The sequence below is a fragment of the Chionomys nivalis genome, chromosome 4 (genome assembly GCF_950005125.1).
Source record: "Chionomys nivalis chromosome 4, mChiNiv1.1, whole genome shotgun sequence".
Classification (NCBI taxonomy): Eukaryota; Metazoa; Chordata; class Mammalia; order Rodentia; family Cricetidae; genus Chionomys; species Chionomys nivalis.
The window spans coordinates 22,839,806-22,863,894 of record NC_080089.1 but is presented as its reverse complement, the minus strand read 5'-3'; the positions used below and the strand labels follow the sequence as shown (position 1 = coordinate 22,863,894).

The 24,089-nt window shown below is 43.2% G+C and overlaps 1 protein-coding gene across 2 annotated transcripts in view; it reads right to left on the bottom strand.

Moving 5' to 3' along the window:
* Bmper (BMP binding endothelial regulator) overlaps positions 1-24,089 on the bottom strand; it is a 254,315-nt gene that overhangs the window by 170,487 nt on the left and 59,739 nt on the right. For both annotated transcript variants that reach the window (XM_057767220.1, XM_057767219.1), the window contains exons 4-6: positions 22,292-22,374; positions 18,675-18,765; positions 15,041-15,123 (exon numbers count right to left, since the gene is read on the bottom strand). In XM_057767220.1, coding sequence (XP_057623203.1) covers positions 15,041-15,123; positions 18,675-18,765; positions 22,292-22,374 — 257 coding nt within the window. The remainder of the gene's footprint in view (positions 1-15,040; positions 15,124-18,674; positions 18,766-22,291; positions 22,375-24,089) is intronic.

Here is a 24,089-nt window from a genome sequence, read left to right as displayed (position 1 = left end):
TGCAATAGGATCAAGAACCCATTGCCATTGTTCTTCAGTTCTCAGCATGCTGAGATATTAAAAGTTCCCACGTGGTTTTACAGTTTCACATCTGGAACTTGCTGCCATTGATCATAATCACGGTTGTGCTGTCTGATTCTGGGTTTCACAGAGTATAGGGAGAAAGACTGGGCAAAGAAAGGGGTCTTCGCGTGGCAACGGTGTCAGACCCTGGAGCCAGTTCCTCAGTCTTTGCTCATCTCCCAGTGCTCGGGCTACAGAAGGCTCTCTCTCCCTCACCAGGTCTGCTTCCTTTGCAGTTCGCTTGGTGTTTTACACCCAGGCAGGTGGGTCACTACTTCTACCTCAGTGCAGCCTGGGAAGAGGGCTGCAGAGGAGCGTGCCAAGTGTATGTGAGAACGCGCTCTTCCCCTGTGCGTTGTGGTACAGTCCCCTTGGTCTTCGGGGAGAACTGTGGCTCCTTGAGACCCAAACACATTGCTGCTTCTACACCAAACAAGTGGTACCGTTTAAAATTCCACTCCGAGGGAATGGTGGTAATTGAAGCCATCCACGGGACCACAAAAGCACTGCCACCCTCCAAATTGAACATTTGAATGACATTTAAAAGGTGCCAAAATGTGTAATCAATTCATTCAGAAGATATTTCCTGAATATCTAGTGTGCGCAGAACTCTGGGACGGCTACTCAGGGCGAGATCAAGACTATAGTGAGAGCAATCCTGCTGCTTTTGGAACACAGGGAGAGCTTGTGGGGCACTGAAAATCGCGCATCAGGAAAAGAGGTGCAAAGCGCAGGAACAAAGGAGCGGGGCGACATCAGCAACAAAGAAAGGAAGTGTGAAGGCACCACCACGAAATGGAAAGTACTCGGTTCTCTGAACAAACAGACCTGGAACCATACTGAACTGTGGCCACAGCACTAATATTTCAAGCTATTTTGCATGAAAATCTTTAACTTTCTTCGTGGGAAGTTCAGCTTCACTTTCTCCCAATATCCCAGAGTGCATCCGGACTCTTGTCCCTGCTGCCCCAGAGGCTGTTTCTGCATTGCAGAACCTCTCATCAATCAAGATTGCCGGGCAAAAAATTGGAATCTTGGGGGTGGGGTGGGATGGGGGTAAGGGGAGATGGAGAGAGAAAAGTGTGAAGGAGAGGATGAGGGGAACTTGGGGAAACGGGATGATTGGGGATATAGGAAGGTTGGATAGGGGAGCAGGGAAACTCATATCTTAGTTAAGGGAGCCACCTAAGGATTGGCAAGAGACTTGAACTTGGAGTGGCTACCAGATGCCCAGGGCAATGTCCCCAGTTAGTTCCTTGGGCACCTGAGGATAGGGAACCTGAAATGAACCTATCCTATAGCCATACTGATGAATATCTTGCATATCACCATAGAACCTTCATCTAGCGATGGATGGAGATAGAGACAGAGACCCACACTGGAGCACCGGACTGAGCTCCCAAGGTCCTAATGAGGAGCAGAAGGAGGGAGAACATGAACAAGGAAGTCAGGACCACGAGGGGTGCACCCAACCACTGAGACAGTGGGGCCGATCTATTGGGAGCTCACCAAGGCCAGCTGGACTGTGACTGAAAAAGCATGGGATAAAACCGGACTCTCTGAACGTGGCGGACAATGAGAGCTGACGAGAGGCCAAGGACAATGGCACGGGGTTTTGATCCTACTTCATGTTCTGGCTTTGTGGGAGCCTAGACAGTTTGGATGTTTACCTTCCTAGACCTGGATGGAGGGGGGAGAACCTTGGACTTTCCACAGGGCAGGGAACCCTGACTGCTCCTGGGACTGGAGAGGGAGGAGAAGAGGAGTGGAGGGAGGGGGAGAGGGGCAGGAGGAGGGGGAGGGAAATGGGAGGCGGGGAGGAGGCGCAAATTTTTTTTTTTCAATAAAAAAAAATTTATATAAAGGAAAAAAAAAAGAACCTCTCATCAGCATGAGCTCAGGTGCAAATGGGGTGGCCACTACCTCACAACGATGGGGTCAGAGAGGGCGCGGAGTAAGTGGAAATAAAAAAAAAAAAAACCACTGGACTCGTTAATGTGGGAGCTGAAAATACAGCCTCGATTTTTTGCTTAGTAAGACATTTGGACCACGATGAAAAGTAAAGATTAGAGAATCCCAGAAAACTGCGGCATTATCCTCTTTGCCGTTCACACACCAGGGACATTAACACGAGGCATTTGCTCAATGTTTTTAAAAACACTTCTGTGTGAGAGAGCTTCATTCACATGTCACCTCCAGTATCTGTTCCCTCCTTCTCTCCCTTCTTTCTTTCCTTCATTCCTCCCCACCCTTTTCTCTGCCTCCCCCACCCCTTTTCTTTCTTTCTTTCTTTCTCTCTCTCTTTCTTTTTTCTTTCTTTCTTTCTTTCTTTCTTTCTTTCTTTCTTTCTACTAAGCATTGGACTCGTGGCTTTGTACACGCTAGGCAAACACTCTACAACTGAGTCACACCCCCAGCTTGCAATGCAACTTTAAGTACACAACAAAACATAGATATAAGAAGCACACAATTTACAAAAAAAACCCCACATAGATGACTAATAAACATAGAAAATTAAAATCCAAGTAACATATACGAAGCTGTTTCAGGATGGAAACCGGTTCCCGAGTAGAAAACACTTGGACACAAAAACAGAGAGGCATCAGACACGTTTACTTCTGATTTGAGTGCAAACTCAGATATCGTTCCTTTGAGGTAACTCAGCAGCAAACACCACTATACCTCTTCAGGTGTTTGTATTCTTGCTGTATTTCTATGCATTCAGATCAAGTAAAGAATCAAAGATTAATCAAAGCAAGATTTTCAAAGCTACCTGTCACATTATTCATAATAGCAATTTAAAAATATAAAATTTAAAAATGAGAGAAATGATCAAATAGTGTGCTGATAGAATTCTATGCAACTGTGAAAATTGTTCCCATCTTTTAGTGGAGTTGAGATATATTCACAATACTGGGTAGATGTACATTATGCTTAGGACCAAAAGCGTGTCAGATTCTGTTTGGTTTTTTGATTTATCTGGGTCTAGAGCTCAGTGATGTAAAGTTCTTGCCCACCCGGTTCATGACCGTGAGCTCCATCTCTAGCACGGCACACACAGAGGATCTACACCGGCTTTGCTATTTACTCATTCCCAATCCAAAGCCTTGGAGTTTGAAGGGCTCCAAATTTTGAAACTTTTTGAGCACTGGATAGAAAGTTTGTATATTGCAGCATTTGTATTTCTTATTCTCTGATGTTTAGATTACTAAATTTCAATGTTAAACGAAGATAACAAGGATGGTGACGTAAATATAAATGTAGTACCATCTAGTTATGTAATGTTATCACATCTGGAGGGAAAAATTGAACAGAAATACATTCAATCTTACTGTAATGGATTTTTTTTTTCTAAAACATCTTGCCTTTTCTGACCATCATAAACTACATATGGAACATTTGCACTGTGGCCTGATGTCAGTTTAGTTTTAATAATTGCATTCAAGTCAATATATTGTAACTGCCTGATGATTCTCAACACCTCAAGCAGTATCTGACGTGAAGTAGGTATTCAATCATTTTTAAATTAATGAGTGACTGGCTGGATGCAGGGATAAACGAGAAGATGGAACTAAGAACTGACAGAGAGTTGAACAGTTCTTTGAGATGCAGCAAAATTGTTCTCTCCTGGAATTTTCAGGAAACCAAAGAGGTTCCTCCTGGAAACCACCTCTTCTGAGCTTCTTCCTAGATGCATGAGTTCTCTGAACCCCCACCAGGTATCAATGCACCCCACCAGATACATGTTTGTTTCTGTCCCTCCCTTGAAGCAGAGGAAGTGAGGGTGACTCCACCCCAGCAACACCCACATTTTTCCTGCATACACATCACACTTTGGCTAGAGAAGCGCTCTAGATCCTAGCGCCTCACTCCCCAGCGGATGCAAGGGAAATAGATATGTGTTCTTCATCCTCCCCAGCACCACTGTGACATATGCTCAGGCCCAATGCTGAGCATAAAATCTGGTATGAGTTTAAACTTGCTTAGTCTTGTGAATTAGAGGGAGGGAGTATAACTCACTGTTTTTGTGTTGATATCTCTTGCGTCAGATTTGGGTTCTTCTGTGGGTGCTCGCAACATCATTATTTCTTCTTTGTTCACCCCATAGGCTCAAATGGCATTTCTCAGTTTCAAGTGTCTACAAGTGGTCGTAGATGATAGCTCCAAACCCTGCTGGCTGCCTGCTTAGGTGAGTGGCTTGAGAGCCAGGCAGCTTTGTTTTTTCTGTTCTCTGAGCTCCACAACCTCAGACAAGCTACTGAGTTTCTCAGAAATTCCGTTTCTTCATCAAAAGAAGATCTACTATCACTGAGGTTGCAGGATAATTGAGAAAATAAACATTCAAGTGCTATGTGGAACACATTCAGTAATGGAAGCTATCATTATCAACGACTTCTTTTTTTTTTTTTTTGCAAAGAAATCACTTGTTGGTCTCTTTTCAAACTGTGCTTTTATATAAATCTTCAAACACTGTTCAAGAAATTTCTGGGTTTGATGTTGGGATTACTGCTGGCATGGTAACTCCCTATGTAGAAAAACTTCACAGGAAGCTTCAACCATAAATTATACAAGGCACCAACCATAAGGAATGTTGTAAGCTATAAAAATAAGACACCTATACAAATATTTCTTGAAAATTCATGAGACAGGATATAAAATATGGGATAGATATTCTCAAGCTTTTCACATGGAAAAGATAAAATATGTAAGTCTTCACCAGTTTTTCGGAACGTGCTGAAAGAATGATCCAATAATAGCTGAACTCAGCTGATGAACTCTTAAATGCGTGCGGGGGAAGCCTTCCCCCTTGAGCTTTCTGCCAATCTTAAGCCTAATAAACCATGAAATTTACCCAATTAAAACCAACTCCTCACGTTGAAAGGCCCACCTTAGGCCAGACCCTGCCTTTGCCCTCTTCCTTCTAAGATACAATTAAGTCTCTATCAAGGTCATTATCAATGACTGTAGTAGGCAATTAGTCCAGTGCTATCTCAAAACAGCACATTTTGGTGATTTTCCAACATCAGATATATGAGAATTATACATTCATGGCTTCAAACTAAGACGTCTGATAAACCCTTAGAACGATTATTAGAAAACAGGTACTGTCATACCCACTCACATCCAATGCAACACGGACCATCAACCCACAACTTCGTGGTCCAGCCGAAAACAAGCACACCACGTGACTTTTCTAAGCATGTTGGAGGCCCCTCCTATTGGCTAGATGTTTTCTAACCTTGTAAGAAAAAGAACTTGTCTTATTACTTACTGCTCAGTGGATTGTTCAAAGCCAAGACCACTTTTGTCCTCAGAGGGACAGCAGACCTACTAGGGAATTGAAACACTAAATAATTGTACCAATGTTTCAGACTAGTTCTAAAAACTCCTCTGAACTTTTTGGCCTGCGTAAGTCAGATAAACTGCCCACATTGATCTAATTCTCTCAATAATTGCTCAATTCTCCACTTTATTGCTCAAATGTAGCCAAATTTCTCCCCGTGGACAGGGAAGATATAATGAGAGCCTGTGACTAAAATGTGCCAAAATTGTACTTATTATCACAAGTAAGGCAAAGGCCATGGGAGAGGGTACAGGCATGGACGATCCTGAGTCCTGAGAATGGCACGCTTGGGAGTAGGCAGCTTGCACTCCTGCGGTATCATGTGGCCACAGAAATGATAATGCCTCCCTCCACTTCCTATTTGGGGGTTGTACAATCCCAGTTGGATCAACTTTATTCCAAGGTCAAATCTGAGCATACAGGACCAGCCTCCTTTTTTTAAAAGAAAAAAAAAAACAAAACTCTGCCACTGTGAGCACCTCTCATCACTGGTGGCCACATCCTGACACAACTTCTGCTGCCAGGAGGAGTGGTGGAAGCCTTTTCTGTTTACAGGAACTTCTCAGATAAGACAGCACCCAGGGAAGTCACTTCCTTGCCATAGGAAGCCATTTTAGTAAGCACTGCAGCAGCTGACACGATCCTTCCTTCCTGCACTCCTCCACAGCAGTTCCCAGTCCTCAGTCTTCCCTGCTGAACTGGTAGTGAATAAGGAGGAAGCTGGGTAGAAAGAAGAGCCCTCACAGACGGGAGGGGGAGTAAGGAGATGCAGACAGAATAGAAAACAAGGTCCGCATCATTTGCCTTGCATATGGTCATTGTTATCAATACCCAGTATGCCCCCAAGCACCAAAAAGCCAGAATTAGCATTTCCCCCTAATGAATAGAGCTAAATAAAATCATCCAATAATGGTGTATTTCAAGAAGAAAGTGCAAAGGGGATTGAGTATTCTCAACCCAAAACAGTGATTAATGCCTGACGTAATGAACATATAGTCGCCCCAATGAGGCCACAGTGTAGTCTGTACACGTACAGAGTTACGCAGTGTGCCTTCTTATTGCAACTGCTTCTCATCAAAATTATCTAATAACTAAGCATTTTGATGTTTTGGAGAACGAAGCACAGGATTTTATGGGGAATCAAAACAATTTTCCTTCAAGGCAAAAAGTTCCAGTTTCTAACACAAAATAAGCGGGTACCCCCTAAAGATGGGGTAATGGCGAGGGAAAGAAGAGAGGAAAGGTAAGGGAGAGCAGGAAAGGTGGCCAGTATAAAGGCCAAGAGCTAGCAGACGGGCCTTTCTCAAACTTCCTTAGTCTAACGGCTCGTCTGGTGAGCCTTCAAGGCTGTGGCTTTGGCTTCCATGGGCCTCAGAGAGATCGAGAGGCCACACTTCTAAAAACATGCAGAAAGGGCCCAGGGTCAGGGTGACCAGTTCAAAGGCCAGGAAGCCAAAAGAAAAGAAAGTCTGGGAAAGTAGCCAGGACAGGACATCTTAAGGAATGCAGGCTATGAGAGGGAAGCCACAGGACCACCATCTTCTTTGTTCTCCACAATCTTCCAATTCCAGTCTCCCTGGGAGACATGTTTTGCAATATGTCAAGTGTAAGTGAGAGCAAAGGTGTTTATGGACCTCAGGGCTGCTAGTGCCCATAAAGCAGAGCTCCTCCATCACAGACAGCCCATTAACAACCCATGTTTAGTGGTTCAAATGTTCTGAAGTTAGCACGCTTTTGTCGGCAACAGCACTTGATCTTGGCCAGTTCATTTGGCTGGTTTTACAGACTGAGGCCTTACCATTTCTCCAAGAGTATCCTACAATACTGTGTGGCTACCTCCTCTTGTCTGCAGCTTCCAAGAGCTTTGAGCCTATAGGGTTCCTAAAACAGATTGTTAAAAGCAATGACGACAACAAATTCTCCCATTGGCACCTTCAAGTCTTACAACTTTGAAGATGTATTTTAAGGAAATGCCTATGCCAACTGCCACCACATTTCCTGAATATTTGACTAAGCAATTGTATGTTAGATAGGCAGGATAAACAGACAGATAGAGAGATACATACATACATGAATGGCAGGTAGCTATATAAATACATAAGCTTGCAGATGACAGATGATTGATAAATAGATGACGGATGAATGCCATAGATGATAGATGAATGATAGATAGGTGATGGATAGATGGATGGATGGATAGACAGACAGACAGGCAGATATAGGCAGGCAAGTAATAGAACTTCACTTTCACAAATGTTCAACATGCTTCAGACTCGAGAAATAGTCATGGCTGTGCTTTAAAACTAACACAGTACCTTTATCAAACACATCCTATAAGAGACATACTCTAATATGGCCCAGACAAATGTATGGAACAGTTAAGGGGATGCGAATCATCACTCCCCTGATTAGCATCGGGACTCTGGATGTAATCCTCTTGGCTCTTATTTATGGAGTGTAAATGGGGCTGATATAGTTTAATGGGTGATGATAAAGCCCTGAAGTTCCTAACTGAGTCACGATGATATTCACACCTAAAAATGTTGGACTCTTTGCTTCTGGAATGGGTGGGAGGACAGAGCTGCACAGTGCTCTCCAGATATCATCAAAGGCGAGCATGTCCTCAGCTGTCTGGAATGCCATGCATACTGTCCTGACTGAAGCAGGATATAAAGTCATATGCAAAGCATTTGTTCCATTAGCTAAGGCATCCATCTCAGCCACATGAAGCGCCTTTCTGGTGGTCTGCCTCTGTCACCACATTGCAAAAACAGGGTTACACAGATTTTCCCAAAAAATAAATAATGATAGCGATAATAATGGAGGGTGTAAAGAGGAGGACTGGACTTAACATGCAAGCCACACAACAATGACAATATTTCACTTGAGAGAAGGAGCATTTTAATCACCCATCAGCCAGAGAATATCTAAGGGAGACTTTATACACATTCAACTCCAGGGCAAACAGTAAGTAAAGGATAAGAGGACAGTGAAGTACAGTGGATATCTCAGGCAAAAGTTGGTTAGCTAGCCTGGAGGAGCTGGCTTGCCATAGTAGAGAAGAGAAACCATTTCTTTCTCCTAGTGTGCTACATGGAAACAGACCAGAGAAGAGAAGCTTGCGGATACTGGCAAGCAGAGGGTGGTGAGGCCCGAGGACATGAAGATGAACATACAGAGGGCGCTGTGCCCTCTGCAGCAGCTAACACGGAGAACGAGAAAGCACAAACTGGGACGCCCTGGGCCAAGTATCTCACTGGATGTATGTACATACCTACGTGTGTGTGTGTGTGTGTGTGTGATGTAAAGAGGATGAGGGAAAGACAGAGATGGAGACAGATCAACAGAATGGAGGCAGAGCGAAGGAAGGAAAGCAGGTATCCTAGCGAGTTAGAGCCATAGCACCTCTGGGATACAAATGAGTTCAGATTGTCACTTCTGCTCGGGGAACATTGGGGTGTACAGAAAAGTGGATTGATACAGTTATGATCTTAAAAGCTTAAACACTCTCCAAATGAACAAGGCAAAGCATAGACAAAGACAGCAGATGGGCAAGGAACTGGAGACATGAAGGAGAATGAAGGGATGGCCTAGTGTTCTAATCTTTCTGTTGTTTCATTGGTTAAGTAATAAAGAAACTGCCTCGGCCCCTTTAATAGGACAGAAAATTAGGTAGGCGGAGTAAACAGAACAGAATGCTGGGAGAAAGAAGCCGAGTCAGGAGTCGCCATGATTCTCCCACTCCAGACAGATGCAGGTTAAGATCTTTCCTGGTAAGCCAGCTCGTGGTGCTACACAGAATATTAGAAATGGGCTAGATCAATATGTAAGAGCTAGCCAATGAGAGACTGGAACTAATGGGCCAGGCAGTGTTCAAAAGAATACAGTTTCTGTGTAATTATTTCAGGTATAAAGCTAGCCGTGTGGGAGCTGGGTGGCGAGAAGCGGCCCGCTGCCGCTCCTTCAACACATACATGTATGTATAGTAATGTGTAGACCCATATGTGCATCACATGCAAAGCCATAAGCAAGCTAGCATGTGCGTGTTGACGAGAATATGGGTCACGCATATGCACACCCATCTCTGCTGTTGATAACTCTGGATGCCTCCATGTCTTCATCTGCTCAAACTTGTCACCTGAGTTCACAACCAGTCACCTAAATCAACACCTGTAACACCTTTTTCCTCTTCTGTTGAGGAGCCCCTTGCCATTTGAGTGGCAGCTGGAATACCAACCGACTGATACCCTTCCAGAGACAGCTCTCAGTCAGTGGCTGGTAGGAGCTGACATAAGTACATCCCAGACCCCAGCCCTCAAGGAAAACAAATCTGAGGCACGGAATCTATGCGGGCTTCAAGAGTAGTTAGGAAGCCAAGACCTACAATGGCGGTTCATTGGGGTCCTGGTTCGTCTATGTTCCTCTAACAAAATTCCATATGTTGGATAATCTATAAAGAACAGAAACTAAGTTTTCACAGTTCTTAAGGATGAAAACATAAAATAAGGCTTCCAGTTTGGCTTGTGAGAGCTGTTCACAAGTATTTATAAGACAGTACTTATAAATGCATCTTACAGAGGAGAGGAATTCTGGGCACTCACATAGCACAAGAGGGCAAAGGGTAAGAGAGGTCAAACTCTTCTCTCCTGAGCCTGAGCACTTAGAAATCCACCCATAATAGCAGATTTTCATGGCCCAATGAACTCCTCAAGTATCAACTTGTCAATACTACCACAATGGAAATTAGTTTTAACCACATGATTCAGGAAGCAGGGAGCAGTGCTCAGGTCCTGGCACTTGGCAGTGCACCCTCAACTGTATGCCACCCCTCCTTATCTAATCTCCCATAGAAACTCATAAACTACTTACATGAAGTTCTTTGCCTCAGGATCTGTTTCTAGAGAAATCCAAATTTAGATATGCAAGCGTGTTTTCAAATTAGTGTTTATGGTACCGCTTATATAGGTTCGCATAGTGATTTGTATATTCATGTTTGTATGCATAAATAAACAAACAGGCTATGTGCACACAAATATATATCCGCATGAATACAGCTGTCTCTCCTCACCCTTGGGTTATACCGCTGTGGATAGAACCTCTCACAGAGGCAAGGATGTTTGGGAAACTGTCTATACAGACCATATCAAATGATTTTTGTCATTATTCCCCAAATACAAGAGTAAAATAATTATTTACACGATTAGAATAATAAAATTTACATATCATTTACATTTTTAGGTCTTCTAAGTAATCTAATGATTATCTTGAGTGTACAGAAGGATGTGCATATATTACATGTGATTACTATGAAATTTCACAAATCTACATAAAGGACTTAAACATCGTCTGATTTCTGTATTCACAGGAGATCTGAAATCAATCTCTAATAGATTCTGAGAGAAAAACAATACCATTTACACGTATGAATACACAAGTATACTTGAACTACTATATATGCAACACTAGCTCTTGGCTTTTTCTTAAAGCACCTGGTCCTGCTCTGTAGGGGAAGTCTAAAGACCAATGCTCCGAATGCCCCTCCATGCACCCTAGCCCAGCTAATCCGTGGAACTTTCCCCCCATCTGCTATCCGTAGAGCCTTCTCAGTCAAGCATTCCATCTCCCAGTGGTACTGGTGAAAATCTTTCGGGTCATTCAGAAAGAGGTTACCTCACACCTTACACATCAAAATTCCCAGCCCAGCTGCTGGATGACCCTAGTAAGCAACAGAGACCACAGGTTTGGGACACTCTCAAGCAAGTATCCCCAGAGCCCCGACACCCAGCCATCAGCTGCCCAGACATCACTTTCTCTTTCATTCTTTAAAAACAAACTACATCAAAAAGATAGCAAAATGGAAGAACATTTAAATGCGGATCATTTTTACAATGAGCTACCAAGCAAAAGTTTATACCTCAAACTTTTGTATTCATAACTGCTCTCTGAACTCCCCTGTATGATTGGAGACAACACGTCCTGTCCTCAACTTTATTCTAGTAATCTAAAGCAGTGGTTTTCAATCTTCCTGGTGCTGTAACCCTTCAATACAGTTCCTCAAGTTGTGGTGACCCCCAACCATGAACTCATTTCGCTGCTACTTCATAATTGTAACTTTGTTACTGTAACTTTGTTACTGTTATGAATTGTAATGTAAATAACCTGATAGGTAGGATATCTCATATGTGACCCCAAGGGGTCACAACTCACAGGTTAAGAACCACTGGTAAAGACTAGCAATGAGCAACATAACCAAAGCCACTAGCTGTACTTCAAGTGATGAGGACAGCAACCAGGAGAATCAGAAGGAAGCTAAGATCACGGGCGCACAGGAAGTTGGGTTAACGTGCAGGAAGGGACAGACATTACAGGTCTGTGGAGAAGCAACTAAGCAAGAAAACTTGGACAAACATCTTTAGATTTCTATTTTTCTCAACTGGAAATGAAAACAGGACTTCCAGGCGCCTGAACTTGGCCTTCGGTGTGTTTCATTCTGCACACAGTGAATTTAAAAACACATGAAATCCACATGCCTCGGTATATTAAGTCTGTGATCCCTGTACACATAAACTCATTTCTAGTCCCAATTCTGGAAACTTCTGACTGACATCGTTGGCAAAACTACAGAGGTTTCTCATCCTTCTTGGCACCTGCCAAGGTTCTTCCCCTTGGAGGGTTGACTGTCTGATTTTGGCACACCTTTTGTAGAAAAACAATTTGCTGATACAGACATTTACAATTTCCTATTGAAATCTGCCTTGTTTTTCCTCAATCTACTCCCAAAAGACTGACATTAGGGGGAAAAAAAGGAACAGTAAATATTACATGTTACAATATGGAAATACGGGAAAAAAATCTAGAAAGGGACAATTTTTAACAAAAAGGTAGAAATCACTAATGTTAAAAAAAATAGGATAAAGCTATTGGCTCATAGTAAGAGAGAAAATAAAGATGTGTGGAAATATACAGGCTCGTGTTTGTTTTCATTAGGTAGTTTCTACTGTGTTTGTAATATATGGCATGAATCCTATTGTTTTATATCTAGATATATGCATATATATTCTTCTTCTTCCCTTGTTCCCTGCCTCTCTTCCTTCCTTTCCTTGCCCTCTATACAAACACCATCACGTGAGCCTGGACATGTTTACTCTGGTCTTGATTCAAGGTTGAATGGGCCTGTGCTGCAGGAGGAACCTCCTAGAAAAGATGTATGGAGAGCTATGACTCCTGGGGCGCCACATGCCTCTGCTTTAGTAAGATTCGTAGGGTATGCTCCTTGTGTATGTCTTCTTAATATACTAAGACGCATCTGTGTCACCAGTGACTTGTGATATGCATGCTTTCACAGTATATGCTATACTACTAACTGTATTCCTAACAGTAGCTGCTGTAGCTCTAACTGTATTCCTAACAGTATACACTGTAGCACTAACTGTACTCCTAACAGTAGCTGCTGTAGCTCTAACTGTATTCCTAACAGTATACACTGTAGCACTAACTGTACTCCTAACAGTAGCTGCTGTAGCACTAACTGTACTCCTAACAGTATACACTGTAGCACTAACTATACTCCTAACAGTAGCTGCTGTAGTACTAACTGTATTCCTAACAGTATACACTGTAGCTCTAACTGTATTCCTAACAGTATACACTGTAGCACTAACTGTGTTCCTAACAGTATACATTGTAGCACTAACTGTACTCCTAACAGTAGCTGCTGTAGCTCTAACTGTATTCCTAACAGTATACACTGTAGCTCTAACTGTATTCCTAACAGTATACACTGTAGCTCTAACTGTATTCCTAACAGTATACACTGTAGCTCTAACTGTATTCCTAACAGTATACACTGTAGCTCTAACTGTATTCCTAACAGTATACACTGTAGCTCTAACTGTATTCCTAACAGTATACACTGTAGCACTAACTGAATTCCTAACAGTATACGCTGTAGCACTAACTGTACTCCTAACAGTATACATTGTAGCTCTAACTGTATTCCTAACAGTAGATGCTGTAGCACTAACTGTGTTCCTAACAGTATACACTGTAGCACTAACTGTACTCCTAACAGTAACTGCTGTAGCACTAACTGTATTCCTAACAGTAAATGCTGTAGCTCTAACTGTATTCCTAACAGTATACACTGTAGCTCTAACTGTATTCCTAACAGTATACACTGTAGCACTAACTGTGTTCCTAACAGTATACATTGTAGCACTAACTGTACTCCTAACAGTAGCTGCTGTAGCTCTAACTGTATTCCTAACAGTATACACTGTAGCTCTAACTTTATTCCTAACAGTAGATGCTGTAGCACTAACTGTATTCCTAACAGTATACACTGTAGCTCTAACTGTATTCCTAACAGTATACGCTGTAGCTCTAACTGTATTCCTAACAGTATACACTGTATCTCTAACTGTATTCCTAACAGTATACGCTGTAGCACTAACTGTGTTCCTAACAGTATACACTGTAGCTCTAACTGTATTCCTAACAGTATACACTGTAGCACTAACTGTATTCCTAACAGTATACACTGTAGCACTAACTGTATTCCTAACAGTATACACTGTAGCTCTAACTGTATTCCTAACAGTATACACTGTAGCTCTAACTGTATTCCTAACAGTATACACTGTAGCACTAACTGTATTCCTAACAGTATACACTGTAGCACTAACTGTATTCCTAACAGTATACACTGTAGCACTACCTGTATTCCTAACAGTATACACAGTAGCACTAACTGAATTCCTAACAGTATACACTGTAGCACTAACTGAATTCCTAACAGTATACGCTGTAGCACTAACTGAATTCCTAACAATAGACTCTATAGCACTAACTGTATTCCTAACAGTAGATGCTGTACTAACTCCTACTGTAAATCACCTCGAGCAACAGCTGAACACCAGACTCCCCATAACCATCATCACCACTGGTTTTACTTCTGATATAAAATACATTGATTTAAAAATTCCCTTTAAAATCAGAGCACAGGCCAAACTCTTCCTCATTCTTAAGCATGCTTGAAAAGATGGGTCTATGGTTGTCTCCCTAATTTCTATCTGTTATTTATGAGCAATCTCCTCCCATCATTTCCCTACAACCCCAGATGACCAGCCTTCCCCTCACCCCACAGAGCACACTGCGACTGTTTGTTCTCATCCACTTCCCACTTTGACTGCTCTGAAGTTAAAGCTCCCACGGCCAGAAGCCCCTCTGCTTCATGAAACAGAAGACCCATGGTCTTCCCCAAATGGGTGGAGGGACTCCCCCATTTGAGGGGACAGTGGATCTTAATGAGAAGTCAGTTTGCTCTCCAGAGTATAACTGAACAAGGTCTGCAGGCAGCAATGGTTATACAGCTGCGGATCTATTAGAGCAAGCCCAGAGGTACTGTTGAACATTCTGGAATGAATGTATGCAAAGGGGTCCATCGCATAGAACCCTAGCCCAGAAGGTGAACATAACCAGAGTTGAGAAGCTTGCCTCACATGGAGTGGGTTCTCCATGGGCTGTGCCTCGTGAGAGTCTAATGAGGACAGTGTAGAAGATGCCTCTGCTCTTAGTAAAGGCGCGAAGCGGTCAACCCTAAGGACCATCTGAGCAGTGCCTCGCAGTACTTACAACACAGGAGCACTTGATACATTTGCTTTCTTCCGGCTGAAATTCTTCTCCTTCTTGGTACTGCACACCTTCAAACACACAGCCTGGAAAGCAAGAAATTTACAATTAGGACAGCAGTCTTCATTCAGCTTGACATGATCCTTCCACCTTCTACTACCGCCTCCCAACTGTGCCTCTACCGCGTACAAATCCCCTTTGATCACAATAGCATGCAGAATGAAAAAGGAAAACGATACAGTTCAAGTGACTGGCACGTTCGCACAGGCCCAGAAACCCTGAAGCTGATAGGAAACAAATGACAGCGGAACTTGAGTCAGCCCATGGCCAGCAGATGCACCACAGTGAGTCATACAGGGTCGTGCTGACCACAGCCAGGGTGACAAACTCAGAGAGGTCAGGAGAGGCCAAAGGAAGGCTGAGGGAGGGATGGTGGAAATGAGAAAGAGCAGATGCCTCTGTGGGAGGCCACTGGAGTACCAGGAGTTACACCCTATTCTTGGCCCAGCATGCCCTTGGTTCCCACATCACCTCCTGGTACTACAAAAGAGAGGCTCTGACTGTCTTCCCACAGAAGACAAAACCACCACGGTAGGTGACTGAGTTGTAATATGAGCTCGGTTTTGACACACGTGGTGCCCCTACAGAGGGTCACACACAAAGGCAATAATGGGTGGGGACAAGACAGGATGTACCCTATGGTTTTCTGATCCACTCCGTGTGTTAATGAGCTGTATACCTCCTGCCAAGTGTAGCTCATAAAGGTCCTCACCTGCGGGAGATGTTTCCCTTCAGAAAGATGCTCAGGGTAGTACTTACACTAAATGACCCGAGACACAGGCTAGCAAGCAGCTGGGTCATGCCAACTTCCTTCAGGACTTTCCTCATAGTAGCCAATGTTGGAAGCAGAACTACCTATAAGGCTTTTGTGAAGGACAGAGAAGTTCCCAAGACAATGTCAAAAGAAATCATCAAACGCTTAAAGGAACTGGCTCCCGATGAAGGGAAATGAATATTGCTCTGGCTGAGCTGGCTCCTGGCCCTATCCATCTTCAAGCAAAGTGTGACTTTTCACTCAATAGAAAGATACGAAGATAAGTGCTAATGCAAAATACAAAGGCCAAGAAAAGGCAAATTCACATGATGGCCCAGGGATAAGATCTCATTTTATAGCTCTACCCATTGCTAGCAATCAGATGTCTCCTTGCTGTTCTGGATAGTTTTTAAAAAATCTTGGTAGCTTGCATGGCCTTGCCAGTGACTGTGTCTTAGCACCATTCATAATGACAGGTGCTTAATAGTCTATTTCCAAAGGACATTCCCAGCAAAGTGTCTTCAATCCTTTCCCATGTTTACGCCTCTGACTCTGTCATCTGGCTTTCCACAACAATCTATATTTGACAACTTAAACAACAGAATTTAAAATAATTCTATTTCTAGCACACCCACCATCCCTGAGCAGGACTCAGACTACAATGAAGGAACAGACAACCAAGAATGCCCTGAAATTCATTGCAGGAGGAAACTGCCCACATGTTTGTCATTATAGAGAATGCCAGTCTGATCAATGGCAGATGCCAGTCCTTCTGCATGACAAGGGTGAACCCCCAAGGCTGTCCTTGACTCTCCCTATCTAGACTCGGCTGAAGCTTCCCTCCAAGACAAAGGATGAGACTTTCTGGAGATCACTGCTTCTGAATCTTCCAACTTGCATCCCAAACATGGTCGTTGGAATTCAGGAGAGGGATCAAAGCTGACAGCTAATTGCATCCCCAGGGCACCATGCCTGTGGAGTTGTCGGGTGACATGTGTGGCACTGGGGCACAATCATTTTTAAATATTTGCTTTCCAGAGCACCAGAACCTACATAGAATACTCCTCTGGGTATTGATGGGGTAGGCAACATGATTTGAGGGTGAGGGAAGAGAAGGAATCTGGTTGCAGCCCCATCCATTACCATTGGTTACTAAGGCCCTCATATCCCTGGGTCCGATTTCTTGTTAGCACTTTACCCTGCAATGTGTACAAGAATGGAGCTCAACTTTCTTCTTCCTGGGAACTGAACCCAAAGCACAATGACAAAAACAAGTGGTCAAAGAGAAAAACTTCAACTCTGAAATAGATGCACCCTGCCAAGTGCATACTTATGTTTCAAAGACAACCTAAAAATAGAACTATCACACAATGTCAGGGTGTGATTTATATACAGTCCAAGGATCCCTTTATATTGCTCCAATATAATATTGCTCCTTGAGCACTCCTGAGATTAAGAAGGGGGACCCTGATTTGATTCTGCATTGATAAATCAACTTTCTACTCAATAGAACTATCTAATAATCTAGACATTATTATGAAGTTTAATCTAGATAGAAAAAATAATTGTCCTGTTATCAGTCTTGAATTTGGCTACATATAGAAATTACTTGGACCCAACCACCAGCCCAACACTGCCACTGCCTTGAAGATTCAAATAAAATTTGCCAGGATGCAGCCTAGGCATTAGATTCCCACGTACGGTCTTAAGAACTGACAATTTGTCTTAAAAATTCTCCCAGAGATATCAAAGAACATGTTACCGCAGTTCAAATCACCTAGCATATTCAGAAAGCATTCAAACAAACCCCTGATCGATACAAAGCAGTCGGCTTATGGAACTGGTTCACTTCTAACCAGTCTTTCCACCTGCGTAAACTGAGAAAATATATTTCATAGAAAGCCTGGAGTGAACTAGAGCTGAATAAAGACCTCTCAGGGCACGAGGAAAACTAGGAGCGAGGGAAACTGCCTGTGGGGTTTCCGTGGGACCGACACATAGGAGAAGCGAGCCTGAGACCATGTCTGCAGAGCATCCCACATGGGACTCTGCTGTCTCAGAGGAAGGTCCGAAGAACAGTCGGGCCTTTGCACAGTACCCCACAAAGCAAAGACTAGTAGTTGTGAGAATCAGCACTAGAGAGGAGAAGGGCTCAGAGAAAACACAAAACACCTGTCTGAGACTATTGGCCACAGGCTTAAGAGATCAGGAAAAACATCTCTCACCTCAAAATCCCCAGGCTCTCATGAGAGAGCAAAAGAAGACACGGGAGCCCTCCCACCGCCAGCAGGAAAGGGTTCGTCGGCTGTCAGCTCAGCAGAAGGGCCCTCTCCAGAAAGACAGAGGGTCCAACTTGTTAAACCACATTGAAAACTGAAACCAACAAAACTCCAAACTAAAGTCATGTGGGACACAGCTCTCAGTTTTCAGAAAACATCTGGTCACCTCATCATCGTGACACGCTCTGGCCGAGGTATTGCACTAGGAAACAGTAAAAAACATTCTGAACGCAAGCAGAGCCATAGTCTATCCTTCCAAAGTAAGCACTACCTGTGGCCCTGAGTGGAAAGCAGGCCTCTGAGCTTGGGGATTCCGCAGGCCAAGACCTACAGCACATAGTTCCACTCATGCTGGGCACACAAGAGCCCGACGGATACTGCCACTCGAAGGAGCTTCCTCTCCGAGCTCATTCCGTGCGCAGATGTAAAGTGAAGGTCAGTGTGGGGAGGAGAGGGGAATAATGCATGGTTGACAGGACACAGCAACCTCCACAGAGCTGTGCTAAACCACTGAACCTATCGGCTTCCCTTTCTTGAACATTACCTGGACAGGTAGGGCAGCAGGCTCCCGGATGCTCTGAGGGATTTTTACAATAAACAGCACAGCGCACCTCAGACTCTGTGACGACACCCTCCTGGAAAACAGAATGTCACAAGTTGGCCCAGAATTACCACTTGAGTTACTCCTTTGGGGAAGAAGTGGGATGAATCCAAAGCCCCACAGTGCAGGATTGGCTGTTGGACTTCAAAGATGATGATACAAACGAGGCAAGACCCAGCTCACTGGAAGGATGCTCTGGGCCTCGCTAGGCATGTCCTATCGCCTGTTATTGGCCACATCCTTGTACTTGGGCTTTGGTCCTGTGCTTTCTTCCTGTAAATCTGTGTAGGATTAGGATGACCTCTGTGCTGGCAGTGGGCCTCTGGCATCTTGGTTGGGCATTCATAATTGTTTAAGTCATCCGTAATGATTGCCTTTTCTAACACTGTTAGTTACTATGCTACCAGCCATTAGCTTCAGACACAAAGGAAGATCAGAATGCCTAGACCTGTGTCCAGAAAAAGCACAAGTCCAGAAAAATCCTTACCACCTTCTAGAAAAACAGTTGCCAGCTCTACAATCTTACAAATGCCACTTGGTTTCCAGTAGAACCTGGAACTCAGGTTCCTTCAGCAGTAAATGCAAAGACTCCAGAAAATTATTTCTAAGTTCACCCTAGGTATGTCAAAACAGATAGTGTAGGTTCAAGTGATGAAATCAAGAGAGTCTTTAGCAACCTGATCTTGGGACTGTGATATCTAAATGGCTATTGAAGCTTTTGGATTTGGACTATATGATTCTTTTTTGAAATGGGTCTCAAGAATCCCATGCAGGTCTCGAACTGACAGGGAATAGTCTTGAGCTTCTGATCCTTCTTCTACCTCCTGAGAGCTGGGATCACAGACAAGTTTCCAGAGAATTTTCACGGTCGGTCTTTGGTGAGCTCCCTCTGCATTCTCCACCCACTTTTTCTAAATAAATTCATGTTCTTATTGGTTTGATTTGAGTTTGAATCGAGAGTAGCACGGGCTGAAGGCAGCTGTCACAATCTCACAACAAAGCCATTTTCGTCCGTGTGTCTGCCTCCTAGCATCCAACTTAACAAGGGAAGTATACTAAATGTCTCATGTCATGCTAGGCTCGAGGGTGGTGCTCCTAGGAGAATTTATTACATCGTTTATCACATTTGGGTGGAGGGATCCCCAAATAGCAGTGACAGACATTTTTTTTAAATGTATTCTTTAGCACTATAACTGAAGCAATGCTATGGACTACAGTCAATTTTCCTTCAGTAGCTGCCGTCTAAATGGAGACCTCAGGGTAATTCCCAGCATATGTGACCTCCAGATTCTTCTCTTCAAGTTAGAAATTAGAAGTGGGCAAAAAAATGTAAAATTTTCATCATTAGAACTCCTTTGGCACAGAATATAAGAAATGTGTCGAATTCTACGCAAATGGAAACAGACAAGATCATTAGACTTGCTGTATCCTGTCCAGTACCTAGTTGGACCTACATCATGCTGGCATCTGCTAGAAGCATTATAATGAGACTCTCTTTCTCTGCTCACCACCTCCCAAATAGCTCTGTCCTTTTTTTTAGAGGTGTGGAGAGCACACTGAATCCTCTGTTACGATTCTGTGCCCTGGAGAGAGACTAGAATTTTGCTGACTTCATAGCAACAGGACATGCCTAGCAAGTGCTGGAAAGACCCTTGCCTGCATCCTTCTATGAGGTCTCCTTCCCTCGGGAAGGGAGTGGGAGGTAGGAGCAGGAAGACACCTGCTGCCAGCGCATCCCGGATGTGTGCTTTCCTCCCTGTTGAGTGAAAGGACATCATGGGGCCTCCGTGAAGAGAAAGCATAGAAGGTGAGAATCATCTTTGGAGAGGAACAGCCCCTCCCAAATCTTCTGCAGTGTTCTACACTGGGGCATGATTTTCATTTCCAGTAACGATGGATACCTCACCCATCCTCTCTAGGCTCCACCCAAAGGCAGAAGGATAGACAGTAGAGGGCACTCTTCAGGAAAGGAAATGCCCCTATATAGATGCTTCCATTTAATTTAATCTTCAATCATTCAAGACAGCAGCATTGACTCTCATCTAAGCAACCTGGGTATCTAAAGACCTCGGGACTGGTGTGCACAGTGTCGTTCGGGACTCCTCACCAGGCATGACTAGCTTGTTTAATGAACATTGTAAGCAAGACTTCCAGAACATCCCAGCAGAGACAGGAATGTTCGTTGAAGAAGGGGCAGGGTGGAGCTGAAAATGTTGACAAGGATGTGGACTTTGTTACTGTCATTAAAACTCACTGCTCTTGTGTCTCTGTGACCTGAGTCTGACTAAGCTTACAGTCAAAAGTATACTTAGCGTTTATTGATTTTTACCTACTGTTTAATTCACATATAGTTTACTATACAAACAAGCCAAAAAATACACAAATAAGTCTAATGATCAAGATTGCCTATTGTACACTAAAATCTACAGTATAATAAAGCCATGCATGGCTTTATAGAATTTAGATTTCAGAAGCAAACTGTCAAGATCCCTGAGAGAATATCCGAACCAAACAACCAGCATTATGCTCGCCTTTTAGTCCGTCCTCTGACTACAAACACATATACCAAGAGGAATAAAATAACAACATCTTCATAAAAAAAAAAAACTTTGAAGTTACTTAAAATTAGATGGACATTTTTTTTTGAGCAGAAGAAACATAAATTTGTTAAGGAAAAGTGAGGAAGAACGCCAAAGAGTGAGAGGGGCTTCAAGAAAAAAATATCCCACAATTGCTCTATTTTTTTTAATTTACTCTGTGTGTGTGTGTGTGTGTGTGTGTGTGTGTGTGTGTGTGTGTGGTGTGTGCATACATGCTCCGTGCAAATGTGGAGGCCAGAGGACAGCTTTGTAGTCTGTTCTTTCCTTCTGTCTTACTGTGAGTTCTGAGGATTGGACTCAGGCCACAGACTTGCAGAGAAAGCACAAACCCCTTCTCCCTCTGAGCGACACCACCATCCCCTTACTGTTAATTTTGATACAGTATTTCTATACAATCAGGAAAGGAGTTCAAGAATTTTGCCTCTTCATTGCCCTTTGGCTCATCTGACCGGGTCTGATGTGAGAGACACATGGAGCAACTGCTCACCCGGGAATTAAACAAATATCAACAAGGGTGAACTCCATACCTGCTTTCCCCATGGTTCTTAAACTGGTCAGGCTAAATTCACTAAGCTACGGTGTGTGAATTACTTCACTTGAATTCCATTTACAGTGTGGTTCCAGCTCAAAATTTTTTTGATCAAAGAAGGACAATGTATCTCATATAAAAGTGCCTCTTTTCGGCTAATAGGAGTCCATGGTCTGCTTACAGATAACTTCACAGGAAGACACGAGCATCTCTCTGGAGCTTTCCAACCTCAGCGTAACAGTGGTGGACAGCCCTGCTGTGTGTTTCTAGAAACAAGTCGTATTCAGTACCACCCTGCACCTGTCCCATGCTGGATGACGACAACAAACAACAGATGGACAGAGTCGTCCCCTTCTCTCTCTGCTCGTTTGAGGGCTCTGCTCGATATTGTCCGAGTGTGGTGGCTGAGGAGGAGAGAAGCTGGGTTTTACCTGGCACTGCCGCAGGACGCACGGTTCACCCGGGCTTTGCCATCTGAAAGAGCTGTTGTACGTTCTTCCTTCATGGGTACAACCTAGACAGGAAGAGAAGAGGCCGGTGGTGAGTGTGCTTCCTCTCTCTCTGGAAAGGAAGTGTGTATGTCGTGTAAGCCAAGGCTAGCTCCCTGGCAATAATTTCTTTCCTACAGTACACATATATCTGCTTGGCACACAGTCACATTAAATCTTTCACTACCAAAAGCATTAACCCCACAGACTGTATTTTCAGATAGAAAACCATATACAATCCTCTTGGCAAAAATATATAAAATTATTGTTTTATTTCTGTTTAATCAAATATGAGAACACCATATCTAAAAATACCGCAGTGAAAGGGGATTTTGCGTGAGAGTTTAAGAATTCAAAATTACTGAAGCTAAGACCAAAGTATAAAACATAGTGGGAAATATAAATTAAAATATAGAGACTGATTACAAAATTTTAGTAAATATGACCATCACTAAAGCAAACCTTCAAGGCTTCATTCCTACCTCAAAGAGCTATGCCTTCCTATTTCAGTTTTGTTTTACTCTTAGGTAATAAATTTAAACAAATCTGAAATTACTAATGCATGGATTATTACATGCTGAGTTAATAGGAAAAACAAAATTTATACTAATTCATTGGCAAAAACAGAAGTTAGAGGCTAGAGATCCTCAGAAAGAGAACAAGCAGTTTGGCTTCAGTCCCTGGGACAAAAGCCAAAGAAGTAACCGAAGAACATAATTCATTCAACGTGGACTCGTTTACCAATAGTGTCCTCTGTGCTTGGCCTGTACTCTGTCGAGATGCACCTGGATGCATCTACTGTCACTGTCTCCCCAGAAGCCCACCAAACAGAAGGATTCGCCAAAATATATAAAACGGAGAACATGCGATGTGATGGGATTGTTACCAAAGAAAAGGGCGGCCCCTCTGCCACAGCGGAGAACTTCCGGTTACCTGCTCAAGCTCAGTTCCGTCGGTCCATCTTGATCAAAACCAGAAAGGACTCGCTTCTTCCGGGAGTTCTTTCACATCGCACCGTGGCGAAGTGTTCTTAATTCATAATAACAGAATAAGAACGGGCTTATGGGACTCTCGGCAGACGTTTTCATAAACTCGGAATCCTGATCTGAATTTCCAGGCATTACGACTGCCTGAGAGGGCTTAGTAACTCTCTGCTCTGTGCCTACACATCCGAAGACTGAAGTGCACCGCTGATTGGAAACATATCTGGGAAACACTTTCACTACATATTTTTTAATTTCCTTTGCTTGAAGTGTTACAGAGATAAAGTGTTCAACCACAAAAACCTTTAGCACACTGCAAATACTTATGCCAAACCAAGGATGAATACAGTACATTTTCAACAATGAAAAGCAATATAGAACGATTCGGGCTAGCATAAATCTCGCTGAGCAAATGCACTTAGGAGCGACATGCCATGTGCCTGTCTGATCGACTAACACGGGCTTGTTTGGATAATAAATAACTTGTTCCAAGTAATGGAAGCAGGGAAATAAGAGAACCAAATCCCATTCATACTAAATCCTAGCAAATACAAAACTCCTGCCAAGTGGGCCAGTACAGTGGGGTTTCTGGGTGTGTTACATATTTTCATCCTCTGGATTAAAAACTGTAAAGACAGGATAATTTTTTTTTAATTTTTTGCTACTAATAGGGCAAGCAGTGATCTTGCCTTTCTACATGGAAGGAGGAAACCTAGTAGAAAGGTCACAGAGGCTTGGGAGGAAGCAATGCCAGGCCA